General features: G+C 41.0%; 1 protein-coding gene across 3 annotated transcripts in view; it reads right to left on the bottom strand.

The window, feature by feature from the left end:
* PRKAG2 (protein kinase AMP-activated non-catalytic subunit gamma 2) overlaps window positions 1–19,772 on the bottom strand; it is a 209,568-nt gene that overhangs the window by 176,709 nt on the left and 13,087 nt on the right. Inside the window, exon 1 of one of the 3 annotated variants that reach the window (XM_051768291.1) lies at window positions 14,893–15,108. The exons of 1 other annotated variant lie outside the window; for it this stretch is intronic. In XM_051768291.1, the coding sequence (XP_051624251.1) occupies window positions 14,893–14,922 (30 nt within the window). In that variant the 5' untranslated portion in view covers window positions 14,923–15,108. Of the gene's footprint in view, window positions 1–12,832; window positions 12,947–14,892; window positions 15,109–19,772 lie in introns of those variants that run through there. One more of the 3 variants, XM_051768292.1, reaches the window with a different exon arrangement.

The raw sequence follows: 19,772 nt of genomic DNA, 5'->3' as shown, positions 1-19,772 counted from the left end.
TCAGCAGAGGTAGAGCTTCAGCCCACACCTCTGGCTGCGTGCAGGACCAGGATGAGAGGGTTGGCTGTGGGGGCACCATGTCCTGCTTTAGCAGGTATTCCCTCTTTTCCTTGATCCTGCTGGCTCTGTGTGACCTATGAGCCATCCATGACCTCAGTCCAGTCCAGCCACACCTGTGCTGCTTCAGTGCACAAGGCTGGACTCCTAAGACCCAGAATGGGAAGCCAATGCTTCCAGAGGGTGTCACACCAGTGGGGCTTAAGACCTTAGCTTTGATTTCATAAATGCTGAGTCCATTGTAGTTTCAATTTCAATTGTTTTATCCCACAGTAGACAATTATGAGCTATCTGCCGATGCACAGCAGGAATGAAATATAATTTTTGTAACAATAGATCTGGTTCCCTTCACCCAATATGACAAATGGAAAGAAAAACGTATATTTGAATAGTCCTGGTCTTAAGTGGCCTCAATAGCTTTCTAGCATGCTGTAGTCTTCAACATATTCTTAGAAGCACAAAATTTGTAATAATTTTCCTGACTTTCATTCAGTATTCAAGATACTCACGGCACAGAATAACATTCCACGAAACAGGACTCTATGTAAAGTCTACAGTTTTCAAAAAATAACATAAGTAACAAAGAAAATAACCCTGAAGCACATGTAGATACTGATAGATTCTTGTTCCTGCAACCACATCAACTCCATTTTCCCTGTGCACTCAGAACTCCAGCTGAGATTGGTGGACAGAGGTGTTCAGCCAGTGCTCTGCTCCTCTGGTGAATGAGCAAGGTCCTGTAGGTGTCAACATCTTGCTTCAAGTCCTCTTGTCTGCACAATCCCCTATTCTTTGGCACCAGAAACATGGCATTATTTTGGCAGAAACCACACCTTCCCTTCAGCAAAACCCAAGGATCACTTGGAGGAAAGAGAGCTCCAGAAAAAGTACAAAGTTCAACTCACGAACGGGTCAAGTAGATTTTCTGATCACATCACTTTTTTATTCTATGTTTACATTGCAAAATGCTCCAACCAGGCTAAAATCCCACACAAGCTGTTCATCAAACACTTTAGCTACATCTCAGCATTCTTGCAAAACCCAGGAGCACTTTCCATTTCATTTACAGTGGGAACACAGCACAAAGAGTGCCCATAAACTCAATCACAGGTACAAGAGCAAAAAGCTTCCTGACTCATTAATGGTCCTCAGCCAACACACCCTTCTCCAGCCAGTTCCATAACCCATGAGAAGAAGGGAGTTGGGAGAGGTGAACTGGTTGTCACTGTACTGTAACACCAAGTTACACCGCTGTCCTTGGCTGTTTAGGGATTTTTCTTCAAATGCTGTCTGGGTAACACTGACAAAAGCCCTGTTCTGCCTTAGTCGGCTTGCTGTGATAATATTTATATAAAAAATAGTTGCTGAGAGTGCAAGGGTGAAATATGGAATAGATGAAATATCATTTAATAATTAAGCAAGTTTTGGAGTTTTAAGGTACAGAAACATTGGCCTGATTAGTATCAAAGCAGTAAACACTGTCTTTAAAAGTGTCCTATCCAAGAAGGAGAATTTAAAGCAGCCAAAAATGTAAAGCTTTCATTTCAACACAGTTCTTTATTCCTTTTGCTTTTAGCTGGAGTAAGACAGACACAGTACAGTGCCCAACAAGCCATGCAGCAACCTGTCCAATTTACAGCAGTGCTTGGCAATTTAAGATTTTCCTTCAGGTGCTGACAGTCATGATGTAAAAGCAAAGCCACGTGACTGATTACAGCCTGCATTCTCTGAAAACACAAAGTGAGAGAGGGAGGGGGAAAAAATCCCCAAACCTTCCTGTTTAGGTGGCATTAGGGAGCTAGGCAGAGAGATTATACTGTTACACATGTCCATCCTTCTGTCCCAGCCTGATGAAAACATTCCTCAGGATGACAATAAGGAAAGGCCAGTGACAGGTTGGGCAGGTAGAGGATAGTGGGCTAGCAGTCATGAAAGCAGAACATGCTTCCTCTGGCCCCCAGTTCCCAAATATCAGATGCAGATTTTAACACTCTGGTTACCAATGATGGATTCTCAAAAGTGGTAGTGAGCATGTGGTCACCTTCTCATTTAGAAATGGGGCCTTATCTCCACCAAATAAATTTCAATCCACTGATTTCTAATCCTGGTCATCTCTTGTTTACCATTTATTGTCTTAAAGTGGTCCTTGGGTACATAACCAACCTTAATGCATTCTTTTGCTCTGAACTACATTGACCTCCATAGAAAAACACATGTTAATTCAGACAAATCAGAAAACTGGGTTATGCTTTCTGTCCATTTTTTTTTGGGGGGGGGGGAGGACACATAAAAACCAAGTTTACAGACTGAAACTTTCTGTACCAAATTCAACATTTTAAAATATGGGTCAAGTTTGCAGTGTAATTATTCTTTTAAAACACAATCTGTGTTTTCCCCCACAGTTATCCTACAGTGAATTACACAAGTAACCAACCCAATTGTACAAGGGGTGCTGAGAAAAAGAGGACAGATTTTCACCAGTAGAGACTGACAATTGCTGGAGGCAAGTTACCAGACTTAACTGACAAATTATTTCACCTGCTATTGCAAATCCTGCATTCCTAAGTACTTTAGACAAACTTCTTTGTAAACCTCTTAATCTGCCACTTGAAACAATTCCCAGGCTGAAGCATTCAACTCAAAGTAATGGAAAGTTAACCCTCACCAAAGAAAACTCATGGTTTTACAAAGATGTGCTCTACAGCAAATTTAGCTTCAGTCAGATACCTGCAAGCTCATTCAAACCTGACTGATCTGTAAAGGCAGACGTTTTTCTTTTAAGAAAAGAACTGAAAGGAAATTAAAGGTTAAAAATGTATTATGATAAAAATCACAAAAATTAAGAAGCCACAAAGAAAGAGGAACTGACAGCCATTTATTTTTAACAAAACCCAAACCACCAAGGTACTACTATAAGGTCGAAAAAGGTAACTCATTAAACTGACAGTACAGATGGATTAATATAGCCAAAAAGTTTTCCTTAACTGTTTCTAAATTAAAAGATGTGTATATAAACCCGTACAGCTCAACAGCAATTTTACTCCTGAATTAAGATGCTGTTGTTGGGGAGTATAAAATCTTCCCAGGTGTAGATTACATTTCCTCAGTCCTGAAAGACTGTGTCATCAGCTCAACAGGACACTGAAATACGAGTCATCTCTGTCACTGACATATTTTCTGACTTTCAATAAGTAATTTCTACTGCGTGTTTTCCTGTTGAAGCCCCTCCTCAGCTTTGACTACAAATAATTTAAACTCCTCAGGGCAAAATTTTTCTTTCACTGTATGTCTGTGTAGGGCCTAGCACCAAGAGGAACCTGGATTTTACCTTAATGCAAGCAACAACAGATTCCTAAATCCCTCAAAGGCTGTTCTTCCCACATAGTTTGACTTCTGTACAGGCCAAGGAATGTTATACACCAATTTCTCCATTAACCTGAAGTGTTTGGCCTGTTGTATCCCTTCACTGATGATCTGGTGATCTGTAACTGATGCTGAAGCCTCAAATACATTAATTACAGGTAGAACATCTGCTGAGGAATTTAAGTGCAAAGCAAAAATCCAGCTTTCAGTCCTGTGTGAGTACAGAAATTAAAAATGATCTGCACTGGAAAGACAATCTGTGAACTATCACCTGATGATTTATAGTCTGTGTTTGACAAGGAGATTTGTGCGTGATTCAAGATCATAAAACAACTCAAAGGGGAAGGAATTTTCAAGTCTTTAGATCCACCTCCTGCTGAAAGCAGAGTCAACAGTGAACTTCAACTGGGTTGCACAGGGCTTTAGCCAGTCTTGTCTTGAAAAACTCCAAATATTCATAATCTACAGTGATCTGAAAGAAACTACACCTTTCAAAACAACACAGGAGTTCTGGCCTCAAACTAGTGATTTTGTCTGATACTCCTCTAACTTTCTCTGACATGGAAGCATTTTACTACTGTATTGAATGTATTTCCATCTCACCTTCTCTCTTTTAGTCCAGGCTCAAAACACATTTGCAGTCAGTCTTAAAAATTCCAGGTGTTGTGGTGATAGTAGAGTGAAATTCTGGGACCATGTAAGCTGGAAATGGAATTCAGGTTCCAGCAGAGCCAGTCACTGGCTGCGGGGCTCCAAATATGCAGAGATATGAACCAAAACTCAAAAATTCTTCAGTGGAACTATGGTTGATAAGTATATTCATTTTAAAGAGACAAACAGTGTTTTCAGCAGCCTATCAACTTCTTAACGATCAGATAAGTCCAAAAGGCATTTCTCTAAGGTCCAGAATAGGATCATAAGATCAGTTCAGGTTGGAAGGGATCTACATAAATCTTTATCCCAAACCTCAAGCTTAAAACATGGTTAGCTATGAGGTCAGACCAGGGGTTTAAAAGAAAACTATACCCACAGCATCAAAGTGATTCTACGAACACCCAATATTTTTTGAAACGGGGGAAAAAATGTCCTGTTTTTAATTTTGTCTCATCTCCAGTTTTAAAAAACACATTTGGAACATTCAGCTTTGGTTATGCAGAAAAAGACAATATTGGGTGGATAGTGAATTGTTTTGGTGTTATATAAGACATTGGTTAAAAATTCATGTGACTTCAAAGAGAGATTACACAAGATTATAGATCTAGGGTGAAATTCTGGCTCTGATTAAAATCACTGGCAAAAATCCCACTGGTTTGACCACTGCCAGAATTCTGCCTCTAACATGAAGTGCCCAAGTTTTACCAGGCAAACCCACACATGCAGACTCAAATTTATCTTACAAGTGCATCTCTCAGCAACAATAAAGCTTGGAAAACTTTTTGTGATCTCCCCCAGAGTTGTGTGAGGGTTTTTCTCATTTTTAAGATATTCTCTCTTCCACTGTAGATTTTTCATTCTCTACGAATTAAGAAGACTGTGGGTGCAAACAAAAACAATGGAACTGTCTGGGAAAAAAAAACAAAAAAAACCAAACCAAACCAAAACAAACAACAACAACAAAAAAAAAACAAACAAAAAAACAAAACAAAACAAAACAAAAAAACTGTGAAATGGGTTTTTCTGTTCTTTCGAGCCATGGATTCTGGAATATCAGGGAATACAGAAGCCTTCCTCCCATTTCAGTGCCTTTCCTACCACTGGTAAAGCTGGAGAGACCTTGCTCCATCTTCAATAATGGCAAAAGGGTGGTATCCTGACACACAGGAGCTTGCAAAACATCCTTGAGAAAAGCACCCTGAGACCAGGGCAGACCTGGGCAGAGACCCACGTCAGCACTAAGGTGGGAAGACTGTGAAATACTGAGCATTTCGTCTGCATATCCACGTTCTCCTTTTTAATGTCCACCTGCCTTTCCCACAAGGACACTACCAGGGGAACAGCTCCATGACTGAAAACAAGAACCAGCCTAAAAGCAGTCACTGAAGTGCTCCTTGTGCCACAGGTAATGTTTCACGTGGAGACTGGCAGCCCAAAGGCAGTCAGATTAAAAATGAATTCTGATCCTGATTTTTTACGGTGTTTCCTCATTCCCCCGGGGCAAATCCCGCCCGACTGTTCCAGCGTGCCCTGCACCAGCAAGCTGGTGAGCACGGGGCCAACTCCTCTACACACAATCAACACAGCAACAGAGAGATGTGCAGCCACCCTCCTGCTATCCGGCAGGAAATCACCTGCAGCTGTCAGGGCACAGTTAAAAACATGCACAGCACAGCCCCCTCGGATGCTGTTGGGAGGTGTTTGCTCTTCCCAGCCAGCAGAGAGGTTATGCATTATCACACATTCTCCCCTGCCAGGTAAACCCAAGGCTTCCCACCTTATTCTGGCAAAAGGCACTGCTGGAATCCATCCCAATGCCACCACTTGTTTCCCTCAGTCTTTCAACAGAGCTCTGCACTGCAGCAAGAGGTTTCTCCAGCTAAAAAAAATGAGCCCAAAGCTCGTTTACAGCAGAAGTGTTGCAACAGTTAACTTGAGTAATGCTTATAGAGGCCTCTGAAAATATAAATCACTATAGCATTGAATTATTAACCTTGATTATTATTGCTTATGCAGTGCTTTGGGTTAGGGCTTACAAAGGCAAGAGAAGATTAATTATAACTTGTCCTAGAAGCAAAATAGGAGGAAGTGGAACACCCTCAGCTTTGCTCTCATGCAAAAACACAGTCACTTAAAACGGCCTGAAGATGCCGAGTTCACTGAGCTCATTAGGCAGAGGCCAAGAGAGCTCAAGTGAGCTCTGAGCACAGCCCACAAGAGAGGGATCACTCGATTCCTGCCCCTCAGCAGCACGTGGACCAGCAGTTCAGCTTCGCAAACATATCAAATGCTCCTTCTCAGACTGACCCAGTGACAAACCTTAACGTGTCCACAACTGAAAAGCATCAACTTGGGAAAGAACCTCCTCCCCAAACCACAACTGTGCATTTTGTCATGAAGTTTGCTTTTTATAATCTGCTTCTGTCAGGAATTTAACACAGTAACAATAATTTAAATTCTGGGATTAACAGAAAATATCGGAGTCTTCAATGCAAGTTTTAAATGTAAACAATGAACTCTCCTGTGCCCAGTGCAAACACTACCAGACTGCTGACCCACTGGGCTGTGGAAGGAGCAGGAGAGACAGCTGTGGCTGCAGGGAGATGGGTGCTTTTTTAGTGTGTGCTCAGAAATGATATGGAAAATCCAGCACAAGTTCTATGTGAAACTACACCCCTTGTAATACTGGAAATGTGTGGAATACAGTGTGAGAAATAGAGACAGCACTGGTGTTGCTTTCAGAGAAGTTAAGGACTTCTGGTTTCTCCAAAATGCCTGTAGGATCCACAGATTTTTTTTTTCCTTCCAAAAATAATCAAAGCATAAACTTAAATCTATCACAGGCATCTTGCACTACAAACACTACTCTCCAAAAGTATCAACATCCTTGTACTTGTCCTTGCCCAAACAGGTGAAAGAGCTAAATAACAAGAAAAATTAACCCACCACTGGCAAGAGTTACAAAGTCAATGATTTTTTACCTTAATCATATCTCCCTAAAGAAGGAAGCACTGCACTTTAGAGGACCTCAATACAAAGATTATCAGAGTTGAACAGTTCAGGTACCTCTGCAAGTGAGATTATGTTCCCTATGCTGATACTGAAAATCTTCTGCTGGCTGTAGGAACAGAACAAGCTAATTTCTTTGGAGGATGAGGGGCTATTAGCTTAGACCTCTTTGGCTGAACACACTGTATGTGCTAATCAGAATTAATATGCTTGATTCAGCCACTATTTCTTTATTTGGATCCAAATGTTCACCAAATCAGCAGGGATTTTTTTTTTTTTAATCTTGCTGCAGATGGAAATTTCCATACTACAGTTCTGCAATGATTGTAAACAAGAGGTTGGTTTCAACACCATCAGATCTTAACCCTTAATAAGAAGAGTGGCCAAATAATCTGTAGGGAGGGAGATCAGGGCAGTCCAACAAGGGCTCTGTGCAAAAAGAAGGAACTGAGACCAAGAGCTACATTTCTGCTGCTCCCCGTTTTTAAACTCTAAAGAAGACAAGGCAAAAGGGGGGGGGGGAGGGGAGGGCCTGGAAGGAAAAAAAGAAAAAAAGAAGAAAGGTCACTAATTTTGCTGAACTTAACTCTTTATTGTTAAAGTCTGAATTTGTTCCTTAGTCCAATATTGTATACTAGTTTGCACGTGACAAAGAAAATGAATCATATGAGAAAAACCTCTACAAATGCCACAGGATTCCTTCCAGCCCCCTCCCCTCCCAGTTCAAGACACTTTATATACACTTTTCAGTACTGGATGACTTCAATTTTGAGCCATGACATCCAAAACATGACCTCTTCGATCTTTTTTCATGAACATGAGGAGTGAACAGGGACACAGGATGCTTCCTAAAATACTTTCTGAATCCCATTTCTGAATCTTTCTGAATCCCATTACTAGGCTGCTGTGTGGGAGAGGCAGCAGACGATGCTGTTGAGCTTCCCCCATCCATGCTCTCTATCCCTTCAATTTGCTGTACAAATTGGAGATGCAGTCCAGAAATGTGTACACAGGAAGACAAAGGGCTTCTGCATTTCCAACTCTTGCCCTATGCACAGCAGTTGGCTTCTAAGCTACTTCAGAATTTGCCTCAATCTATATACATCAATAGAGGGATTGGATGTTTCAAGGGTGTATTTATATAAGCCAGGCCTGAGTTATCTGAGGAACAGATTGTCCCTGCCACACCTCTCCATGGCAGCAGCTAGACAGATTTGCTTTATTTTCCCTCCAAGGAAGAATAAAGTAAAATAATAATAAAGTAACAGTTTTTAAAAAAAACAATATCTAAACATGTAACAAGGTCCATAGCGATTTTGGGGTTAAATCCCAAATTCTAGGTCTTCCTTAAGGCTTCAGTTATAATCAAACATAAAACTGCCAAAACCTTGCGCCACCTCTAGCAAACACAGACACGCATTTCAAGTGCAGAAAGAATGTTTCAAACCCTTGAAATACAACCAATCTGGTTACCAAATCCACATTCTCTGAGCAGAGACGTCCTGGTTCGTGACTTCTGAACTTTGTATACAGAGAAGTGATCCAGCCTTGTGCAAAGCCTGGAATCTCCATTGGACAGGCTTCCCTCCAAAGTCTCATCTGAACATTCCCACCTTTCACGAGACTGACCAGACTCCTTTACTAACTATTGTTTACCAGGCTATTCTCACAAAATCCTCCTGCTACACTGTTACAGCTGTCTGAACAAAACCAGGAGCCAGATCCAAATGTTTAGGCCTCCTTCTATCCCATTTTGGCCACCATGGGACTACCATTTGCTCCCTGTACTTCTACATCCACTAATTAAAAAGTGCCTCTAATCTGCATTGCACCACTAACCATGCACACCCAGTCAACAATCTGTCACACTTGTGAACTGAAATCTGTGAAGTATCAAAGCACCAATAAAACCAGATATTACATTGCACTTTCAAAATAAGATGATAAAATAAATCTTCTCCCTTACAGACGGGTTTCCCTTTTTTTTTTTTTTTTGCTTCAACCTCATGGGGAAGAGCTGGAAATCCTGGTCCTTCGTGAGTACCAGTCCCTTGAATTCCTTCTCTGAGTTTGCAGCCTATGTATAGTTTTTTATTCATATCTATTTGACAACTTTGACTTCCTTTTAAGTCCCGCATACTTTACTGGGGCCTGTTTTTACTGAACTGGCAGTGATACCTCTAAGCTAAATTTTGTATTTTCATAACATTAACAGGGATTCCTTTTGAGACTGTTTTTTATTTTTTAAAAATGAAAAAAACTGGGGCCACACACAAAAATAGCTACTTTCATACACATGCGAGCAGGGACTATGGTTGGCTGTTGAATTATTGCATAGATCTGAACACATTGCTCCGAGAAAAGATCTGTAATTGTTTAGTGGTTGGGCTACTGGCCGAATTCTCTGCCTGGAGCTGTTTTTATAAATAGGCCTGAGGACAAACAAACAAGCTACTAATAACAAGTCGACTATTATGTTTTGAAGCAGCCCTGCTTTGTGTTGTCCAGCACACGAGAAGCTCAGATGGTAAATACAGAAAAATCCATGGCAAGAAGTAAGGATAGATCATGCCAATGTTAAAATTTCAGCCCACTAAAATAAACTCGATTTGGGGGAAACACCAAAACACACAAGGCTCTGTGTGGCTGGGCTGTGTCAGATCCCCATTTCTACTATTACTAGGTAAAGTTAAGAAACGAGGTAAAATGGGTTAGTAACAGACATCACCAACTCCAGAAAGCCTAAAGCCAGCTGCCCTTACTTTTTCTACCAGTTCTTTTCACCATGTCCCACCCATAACTACATCAAAGATCTGGACAAAACTCAGGACATCCTGATTGACCCTGATGGAGTTCTCAGATTTGTCAGGAACACTAAAGTATCTCATCACAGTTTTTTTCTATGGGTAATCCATGGCTACTTAATGAAAAGTAAAGGTCAGATTTTCTGCCACCTCTATTTCAGGCTGTTCACCTGATTTCATCAAACTGCAAAAAAATTTTCCTGCTTTTAATGTGTTCTGAAGGTAATTTGAGCTTCCCAGCTAAATACTCAAACTCATCCATTAGTCCTGTGATACCTCTCCTTGAGAGAGACACACTGTCTTGGACACCATTCTCTGCTATTTCATAGACTTCTTTCTGTTTCAGGATATAATTACATCAGTGGAATTTTTCACCTTTGGCCTTGGAAGCTTATTTGGCACCAATCAATCGAAGCCACGGGGGTTGGTATGGGAACAACCCACCCTGATGCTGCAACTCTTCAAGCAGTGCAGCAACAGTAAATTATTTTGGAGGAAGGTGAGAAAAATCAAGCCCCTTACCTTTTCAATTTCTCTTCTGTTGCTTATGGATCTTAAGTCTGTTACTTGGAGGATGATCCTCAGCAGCCTTTACTGGCCCTGACTTCCTTGACATAGACATCATAACCTTGCTGACTGTGGCCCATTTTCTCTGCTAAGCTCCCACCTGGAGGGGCTAATTTTTTCTTTCCATAACTGTATTGGTTTTGCTTTGCTTCTTCTTTTGTATCCTCCTTGCAGAGCATACTTTGTCCCCACGACCCTCCTCAAAGCCTTAGCAGCTCTATCTCTTTCTTTATGTCATTCAGCATTAGCAGCTTAGTCTTCGAAAACAAATCCTCTTTTTTTTTTTTTTGCTGATAAGAAGAGCCACTTACACCCTCCCTTCCCCGTTGTTTTCCTCTCTCTTTGGAGGAAGATCTACCCAGTTCCAACACCGCTCCATGTGATGACGCAGGCGAGAACATGGAGTCTAGTGGACCATGTGTAATTGCTACCGAGGTGAGCACTTTTCCAATAATGCCCAGAAACGATGGAGTCAGCAGGGATTAAGGGAACAACAGAGTGCTCAGCATTTATGGCAACACACTGACGCACTTCAGGGTGCACGCTGCAGCCCGGGGGGAAGCAGCAGCAACAGCACCAGCAGAGATGAAAAGACTTTGCTAGGTAATACTTAAAAAAAGGAAACCACAACAAAAACCCAGTGCATTTTCCCAGAGGAAAATGTATGCTCCCACAGGAAGGGCTGTATCTCTCTGGAAGAACTGCATTGGTCCTGATAGCAGCAGGGCAGAAAGAGGAGCTGGTAGGAATAACAGGCGAGAGCAGCAGCTGGTTTCTCTCCAGAATCACCAGCCAGAGACACAGCTCCCCTGGCACAGCAAATGCCCTCCCCGACAGTGCTCTCATAAATCAGCTTCGCTGCCATGAGATGAATTTGTACTTGATTGGATTTCAAATGGTCCAGAGTCTGAAACACGGAAACTGTCACAGCTTTCAGCAAAGCATAACTTCTCAGATCAACCCAGGGTAGTGGGGGAGTGGACAGACACCAGAATGGACACCAGCATCCTCTCCAGGGGATCTAGACTGAGCCAAAGGAAATGCCAGGCCAGGGGCAGTACCTCCTCCCTGGACAAATGGACTACAATAGGGCTGTTAATCCAGCAACTTTATCACAAATACTAAATCCATAGGAAAAGAAAAAACCCCAAGCTTTACCAGAGCATAAGCATTACCAAATAAAATTATTTAAACATTTCACTGCAGAAGTTTATATACATGCAAACAGCCTTCGTTCTTGAAATCTTGTTGCTTCTCAGCAGGTTTCTACCAGCACAAGAAAACCTTCAGAGCATCTACTTACACAAGAAGGGAGGAAAACGACATCCTTTTTCAGCTTTAACCAAACCAGTTGTTTCTGCAAATTTCTGCTGTCCTGCTGTACCACAGCTGCTCCAGCCCCACTGTCAGCTCTAGCCAATTGTAAGTCATCAGTTTTCAGCACACAATGCAGCTGAAAGCCAATTCTGCTGGTAGCACTGCTGGAAACGAATCATTATTTGCCCAGATCTTGTATTAACCTTTTATTTCCCTTGAATATCACCACTGGAAAAGGATGGCTCACACCCTTCAAAGAGACCAGAGGAAGCAGATAGCAAAAATAAAATTAGAAAAAAATAAGGAGGGGAGTTAGGGAAACAGGGAACAAGAAAAGTTTATAAAACGTAGCAGAAAGAAAAAGTATACAAAAGTTTAAATATTATTTCAAGCAGGTTTCCCTAAACAGAGTGAGACCAAAAATAAGCAGGTTTAGCTCCAAAGGTCATGTAGTTTTAGGGCAAATCACCAAACATCTACTCCATCCACTTGCTCTAATCACTCTCTCTACTGTAAATTTAAAGCTCTAGACAGCTACTACTGGTGCAAGGATGACAGAAGTCCTAACTAAACTTTTAATACTGTCTTAACAATTTGGTCAGATAATTAGTTTGTCTTCCTGCATGAAAGCAATCTACTTTCACTCATAGTTCTGCAACAAAAGGTCTATGGGCTACACAGTCTACAGCAAATTCTACACAAATACTTAGCAAACAACTCCTGTCTTGGTGGGCTATAATTTAACAAACTTTGAAAGGTGCTCCCCCTAAGATGTAAATTTTTTTTCAGGCTAAGTTTTAGCTAAAATTAAGATTAAAAAGGCATAGTTAGACAAATAAATTCTTTGTCAAATAAAAAGCCCCATAGTATTGAATCACAAAGATCCTTCACTGCTGCCATGACTGTGAAATCTGGCAGGGTCTCATGGTCTGTCTTGTGCCATCTCTGTAAGACTCTGCCCAACTCTGGCCTAGAGATTAAGCCAGACAGCTGTGGGAGAGATCTCAATTTCTCAATAAATTCTTCCAAGACTTAGTGTGCACCCAGCAAACCCTTGTTACCTCCTGTACATCCTCATGCTGTTTCTCTCTGCCCCATTACACCACTCCAGTGCCAGCTATGAGAGCTGAGGTGAAGGAGGAGCCTCTTGCGCTGTCTTGCTGGAATTCTGGACAGGATGGAGGACAACAAGGAATTTCAAGTCCCTAGTGCAAAGGTAGCAACAATCTTTCCATGAAATGATTTCCTGAAACCTGGGTAAGCAATCTCAGAATGTTTAACCTAAGCAAGATACCTTGGGCATGATACCAAGCTACTGGGCTCACTCCCTAACAGAAACATCAAAATATCTCACAGGAAGGACAATTTAACATAAACCACTGGAAGAACAGAAATCAGGTTAATTTTATCAATTTAACTTAATGATTTTAGTTTAATTCTTAATCCCTAAATTATGTACTTAAGGGATTATAATTCTATCTAAACTGTGAGCATTCACCAGCTGGTTAGAGACAAACTGAAGTGTACCTGTCTCAAAAGGTTAACTAGGAGCTGTCATGGTGCTGTTGCCATGGATAAAGCACATGTGATTAGAACATGCGTCAGGAAGCCTCCAGAGCAGATAAAAAGTTTTAATACTATGTAGATATATATAAGCACTGTGAAAACTCATCTGGAATAATGTGTACAGTTCTGGTCATCTGCTCAGGAAAGGTTAATTCAGCTGGGAACAGGTGCACCAAAAGGCTGTTTTGAAGATGAGAGGAACACAGAGTCTCTCTTGAGGGACGTGACTAAAGGAGCTTGGCTCGCTTCATTTCACAGTTGACAGCTGATAGTGAATGTGATCCTTCTCCACAGTTACATAAGGTGCATAAACATCAACAAGGGAGAAGAGATAAAGGACACTTTGTGGGTGCAATTAGAAAATGGAAAATTATTGTGAATAAATTTAGGTTGGAAATTAGGAAGGGAAAAGAGTGAAATTCTGGAGCAGAACTCTAATGAGAACAAGAAACTTCACCACTTTTCAGATTACTGAGGTTTATTGTGGGGAAGATATGATGGGGCTACCTAAAGGATTTTCCTACAGGAGCAGGAAGCGGAAATAAATGGCAGGTTAAAGGAGGCTCCTTCTTGCTTTATGCACAGAGAAAGAATGGAAATAAATAATAATTAATTCTAGCATTTTTTTCCTAGGCTTAAGAAGTTCTGATCCTATTGTGGACCCAAAAGCTGACAGATCTGCAGAGGAGAAACAGTCCAGATGTCTAATGGCTGAAAGATCAGTAAGAGCTGTGGACATCTGGATAGGAGTCATTGTATGGAGAATGTGCGAGTCAACATAAAAATCCAGAATGATTTAGAAAGATTAATTCTGAACTGTTTTCTAAATTTGTAAAGAGACTGGTACACAACATGTGGCCACATGTCAGAGCATGACCTTTTCCATGTTCAGAGTATGACAACCATATTCTTTTGTTAAATCTGCATCAAAACACACCAAATTTGTCATAAGAAGCCCTTGCTCCCTAATGCCATGGTTCTGATCCTTCTCAAAAACCTCACATCAAATGTGGTGCAAGGATTATATGCAAATAATACACATGGAAATATGGAGGTGTGTGTAGGCACACCCATATACATGACAAACAGGGGATACTACTCAGGAAAATGATCATCTTCTTATTTAAGAGTCTAAAATACCCCAAGATTTGATGAAGAGCTGTATACTGACTTCAAAGGGGAATCAAGATGCTCCTACCTATACAATCTAGTTAACAAGCAGAAATTATCTCCATAACCTACTGAATAGCCCAGTAAAACAAACAAGCAAGCAAACATTGTTTTTGTGAATCTGAAAGTGATTTCATTTTAATTGGTTTAAAAGAGAAGCTCAAAAAGAGGAAGGAAGAGCTTTAAAAATGGAATTACAAGTAAAACAGGGCAGAGAAAAGAAAAGAAGAAAAAACTTCCTCAAAATGGATGGGAACGGCAACATAGAAATACACAGCATTAGGATTACAAGCATTTGACCAGCCACCACCATGGTTCCAACTTTCACCTGTCTCAGCCACGTGGAAGACTACTTTTACCACAATTAGAAGAATGAGACCCTCACTGGGAGAATTCTGAACTGATCTGTCACCATCTTTCCAGGTTCAAACGACAGTTCCCACGGTGAGGGCGCCCCTCGCAGCAAACGCTCTTCCTCAGCTCTCCCCAGGGCTCAGGGAACAGACGACTCTCCAGAGGCTTCAGCTGCTGTAACTTTGGGAGTCTGGTGACCTGCCTTTTAAAATAGTGGGAGTAACTTCCGTTGCTCCCTCAGCAGGGCTTTTACTGCTTGCCCTCGCATATAACTCGAGCAACAAAAGTGCAGCTGTACTCAGTTTAAGGCAGGGCTATAATTTCCCACCCCTTATTTAACGCTGGCTTATTTCCATCAGCCTTAACAACACTGAATGGCAGAGAAGGGATGTTTTATAGACTCATGGTTCTCTCTGGTTCTGCCTCAACTGACACAAATTGACTTGATCCACAACAGAAGGCAGTACATCTAATTGACACAGGAGTCTGGGGTCAGACCTCATCACAGGTGAACTCCTGAGGCCAAAGGGAGCCTCATCATAGCTGAACTTACACATGGAAAGCTCCATGCAGAGTCAGTGCTGAATCAGGAGGAGAGTGGGCCAAGACATCTACCAGTGCTGAATTACCTAGAATGGTCTGGCTTTAAGCAAGATGAGGTTCTTTGCTTATGTATAAGACTAGGGAGCCATTGAGCTCTACTTTCCAGATTTGGGCAAGTTACTTCTTATATTTTTAATTTCCAAGCTTTATATCAGAAATAATGATACTTCCAGGGCAACATGGGTATCATTAACTCATCTATTTTTCCTAAACATTTAGAACTTTGCAGAAGGAAAAAGATGGAAGAGGGTAGTGCATTAAGGTTATTATGTTAGGTTGGCTCTCTCACCAGGCTTTCTTTTGAGGAGAGTTTTAAAACAAATACTTGGATTGAATACCCCATCAATAAAAACCTGGATATCCTCCAAGAGTCCACTTCTTTGGCAAGTTCAAATAAAGCAGGTCTCCCAGTGTTTAAGGTGTAAGTGACAGCTTGAGAGCACAGAAGGTTGGTATTAGAAGGTACATCTATCTGATAAGAGCTGCAATCTACAGAGGATAAACTGAACAGCATATGGATAACAAGATAAGCCTAGGCAATATCAGGATCTTGCAGGTATCCAAGAATTGACAGTACAATGATTGGTGATACTTCACATTTCAGATCCAGATTAATTAGGGCACTGATGTTACAGGGTTCACTAAGAAGCCCTCCAAACCAGGGCCAGTGCAGGCAGGCACTTGAGTTTACATGGAATGAACAAAAATATGTTTTTCTCTAGGCACAGAGAAGTAAACCACTTGTGTCCATTCAGGATCTCACAACAGTTTCCTTCAGAAAATGAAGTTTTACTCCAAACTCTGTTCCCCACTTTGCATTTTTTGGCAAAGTCCTCCTCATCATGTATTCCAGATGAAGTAACTTCCTTGAATTCCTGCATAAATTTTCCTAGGACTGCTAAGCACCAGTGATCTCTGTCCCAGATATATATCACATCTATCTATATGTCAATCATATGTAGCAAAACAACTTCTAAAGCACTTCAGAGCTCTTCAGGTGCTGAAGTTTGTATCAGTTGCCAGTTCCAGAGTTTACTCCACACACTGTACCCAGCCAAGTAATCCACTGCCAGAGGGTCGGTGGAGCGAGCGCTCAGTTTGGGCTACATGCTCCCTTCAAGGTGAAGAACAAAGCCATCAGGGCGGTAGGGTCAAGACTTCCATGCTTCACACTTCAAGGATATCCTCTTCCTCCACCGCGCTGACACGTGGCAGGAGCAGCACAGCTGGATCCAAGATAAAGCGAGCCTGTGGTTAGGAGGTTATACCATCGCTTAAAGTCTGGCTAAACTTGGCTTTAACCACCAAATCGACTGTGTATTTTTGGACTGGTGAGGAAATGAAACACTAAAGCTTTGGGCAAAGTTTTAGATTAATCTGTTAATGAATTACCAGTGATAGCTGAGTTCATGTTTGACTGAATTTCTACGGTCAGCTTAATGAATACATGTATTTGGAAAAGACTTAACTGAGATGAATGTTTGTGCTCGCTCTGCTTTGAAGTTACACATGAAATACAGAAATATATTGCACCAGTAGCAATTGCTTCAGATGTAATTTCCCAACAATAAAAAGTCAGGAGCAAGAAAATGTTAAGCCTACTGCCAGAACATATAATTAAATTTTCAACCCGAAGCAATAACCTGGGCAGCCCAACCAATGTGCCAGACCAAGAACTCCAGCTCCAGCCATCAGAGGTAAGTCCTGTCCCTCCACTGGTGTCACAGATCTTTCTCTGGGCAGTTCAGTAAAATGACACACTGTCACACTCACGGACAGCAGTGCTGAAAAGCCTGAGTCACAGAATATCCTAGAAAGGAAAGGATTAACTTTTTAAGGCCTATTTTTAATTAATTACCAGATGGAAATGCACCTTTCTTGGAACTTTGGGAAGGTTCTCAGAAAAATCAAGCTTTCCTTGGAAGTGGCCTTGTGTGCAAAGGAGAACAGATAAATGAAGTTTTTTTTCTATTAATGAGATGGTGATAGATTCTGACAGGATGCTCAGAAAAGAAAACAACATTAACTAAATCACCATGATGATTCCAACAAAAAAAAAGTCTAGCCAAGTATATGTACTACACATTAAACCCCCTCATATATTAAGCAAACATGCATAAAACAGCTTGAATTTACAAATCCTCAGCCTGAGCACAAAGACATACTTTATTTAAATGACTGTTATAAATCCATATAAAGGACTTAGCTTTATAACTCTCTTTTCATCTCATATAGTTACCAGGCCTCCATTTAAACAAAATATGGTCTGTCATAATTCTGTTTGGCCTTTTTGTATTTTGTTTCTACAAGAGGGATGTGAAAGAGAAAGGCTGAATGTATTTATTCTGGTCTGGGTATCTGGCCAATACTAAAAGAGATATTTTAGGTTTTCTGGCTCGCACTGACTTCAGCCTCTTATCTGCCTGCCTGTTTAGGCAGCTGGAAGAAAGCTACAGAATTACAGCAGTAACACAATCAGAACAGCAGAGAGGGTGAATCACGGCATTAGCCAGATATTACCCTGGTTTCACTCTCCCATTGCCATCCCAGCTCTCTTATATCAGGCATTTTGCACAGTCCTGTCACATGTGGAAAGACTTGTGGTAAGTAGTGCTCTAAAATTTGTCTGCAAGGAGAGAAAGCCTTCAGCAGGACAACCAGAAGAAACTTGGCTGTTTGTCAAAGTGAATTATTGCAAAATTGAAAAAACAATACTGGTATTTTGGTACCCATTGGTGGGGTACTTCCCAGTGCACCACAATTTGCACATTTATACTTTATACACTCACAAGCTTTAGGTGCAGACAACCATAATCAGATCTTAACACTTCCATCCCATGCAGAAATAGCATCTCCAGCTCCAACCCCACTGCCAACAGCAGCTCCAGTGATGACAAGGAAAATGTTCCCACTAAGGCAAATAACACCAGAATCATACACAGTGGGTGAGCAACTCAGCTGGAAATCTTCTTCCACCAGGTTCAGTTGCTCCATGCTCTCTGCTGAACAGGCCATTTAAGCAAAAATAAATATTCTTTAAATCCCCTAAAATGCTAATTGTGGGTATCCTCCATAAAACAAGAATCTTGTGGCACCCATTAGTATTAAGTATCCCACCATTAGGCAGCCAAAGTCATCAAAATTCTGAAAAACAAGGTATTCCTCCCTAAAATTTGCCCACATCTCAAGGATGTAAACAAAACTAAAAATCTTTTCCATAAAGACACAACATGGAACTCTGTGAGCCTGATTTTTGTTGTCTATATTGTGACTGTGATGGGTTTTTGAAACTGTGTCTAGAGACAGCAGCTCATGTATTTGGCTGGGGGAATTATCATTTGTGTGGAAGTTACAGTGGCTTTCGGAAATCATGGAATTACAAAAATAGGAGCACATAATAAAGGCAAATATGATGTGAAAACTGGAAGACTGGGAAGACAAAGACATTGAGATCTTTTGGCAACATGCTCAAAACCAGCCTTAGTCAGCAAAGATGTTCACATCACTGTGACATGAAGTTCCCAGCCCAGTGCCAGGACCTCAGATTTCCACACCACACTGACAAATAATGTCAGTGGTAATTGCTGGGAGGCCAATGCTGCTGATCAAAATAGAAGTGCCACAATGGACTGTTGTGATGAATTTTATAGGATGAATGTGATTTTCGCTCTGACCCATGATCAGTCTTTAGGGCTGTCCTTCTGATAACTTTCATGGCACTGAGTTTACATATTTTTAAGTAAAAAGGGATCAGTGTAACTCCTTAGATAAACCATGCTATCCTTCTGCATTCTCACTTTTCTGTAATGCTATCAGCAATCTTATTTCTACTGGTAAATAGTTTTCCATCTTCCTCTTTCCATTTAAATCCTTTGGCATAATTAGACTGCTTTTCAATCAGCCTTGGTAGGAACAAGTATCTCTCTTGGAGAAAAAGCAATTGCATTGGTATAATCAAGTTACTAATAACAGATCCATCATATAATCAACAAATTGGTGTTTCTGCTGGCTATTCCCTTTCCTCTTGCCTCCATAATGGTTCTCGGTTCAGCTGAACAATTGCAATTCATTTAGGAAATGGACAAAGTAAAAATCTGGATTTTTACCAACTGTGTTGCATTGTGCTGGTTACCAGTTGTGGTTGTTGCATTTCACTGCAGAAGTATCTACTTTTCAGCATATGTAGGATGATCTTTCAGGCACAGAAGAACATGAAAGTGCCCTTTTGTTTTCTATTTCCTTGACGTAAAGAGTATTTTCATCTCCAGAAGATGATGTATCCCAGCATGGGTTGGTAGTTTCCCTGTG

Source organism: Manacus candei, unplaced genomic scaffold (genome assembly GCF_025592945.1).
Source record: "Manacus candei isolate 608988 ecotype Guabito, Panama unplaced genomic scaffold, ASM2559294v1 h1tg000094l, whole genome shotgun sequence".
Lineage (NCBI taxonomy): Eukaryota > Metazoa > Chordata > Aves > Passeriformes > Pipridae > Manacus > Manacus candei.
This window is presented reverse-complemented; position numbering and strand designations above follow the sequence as displayed.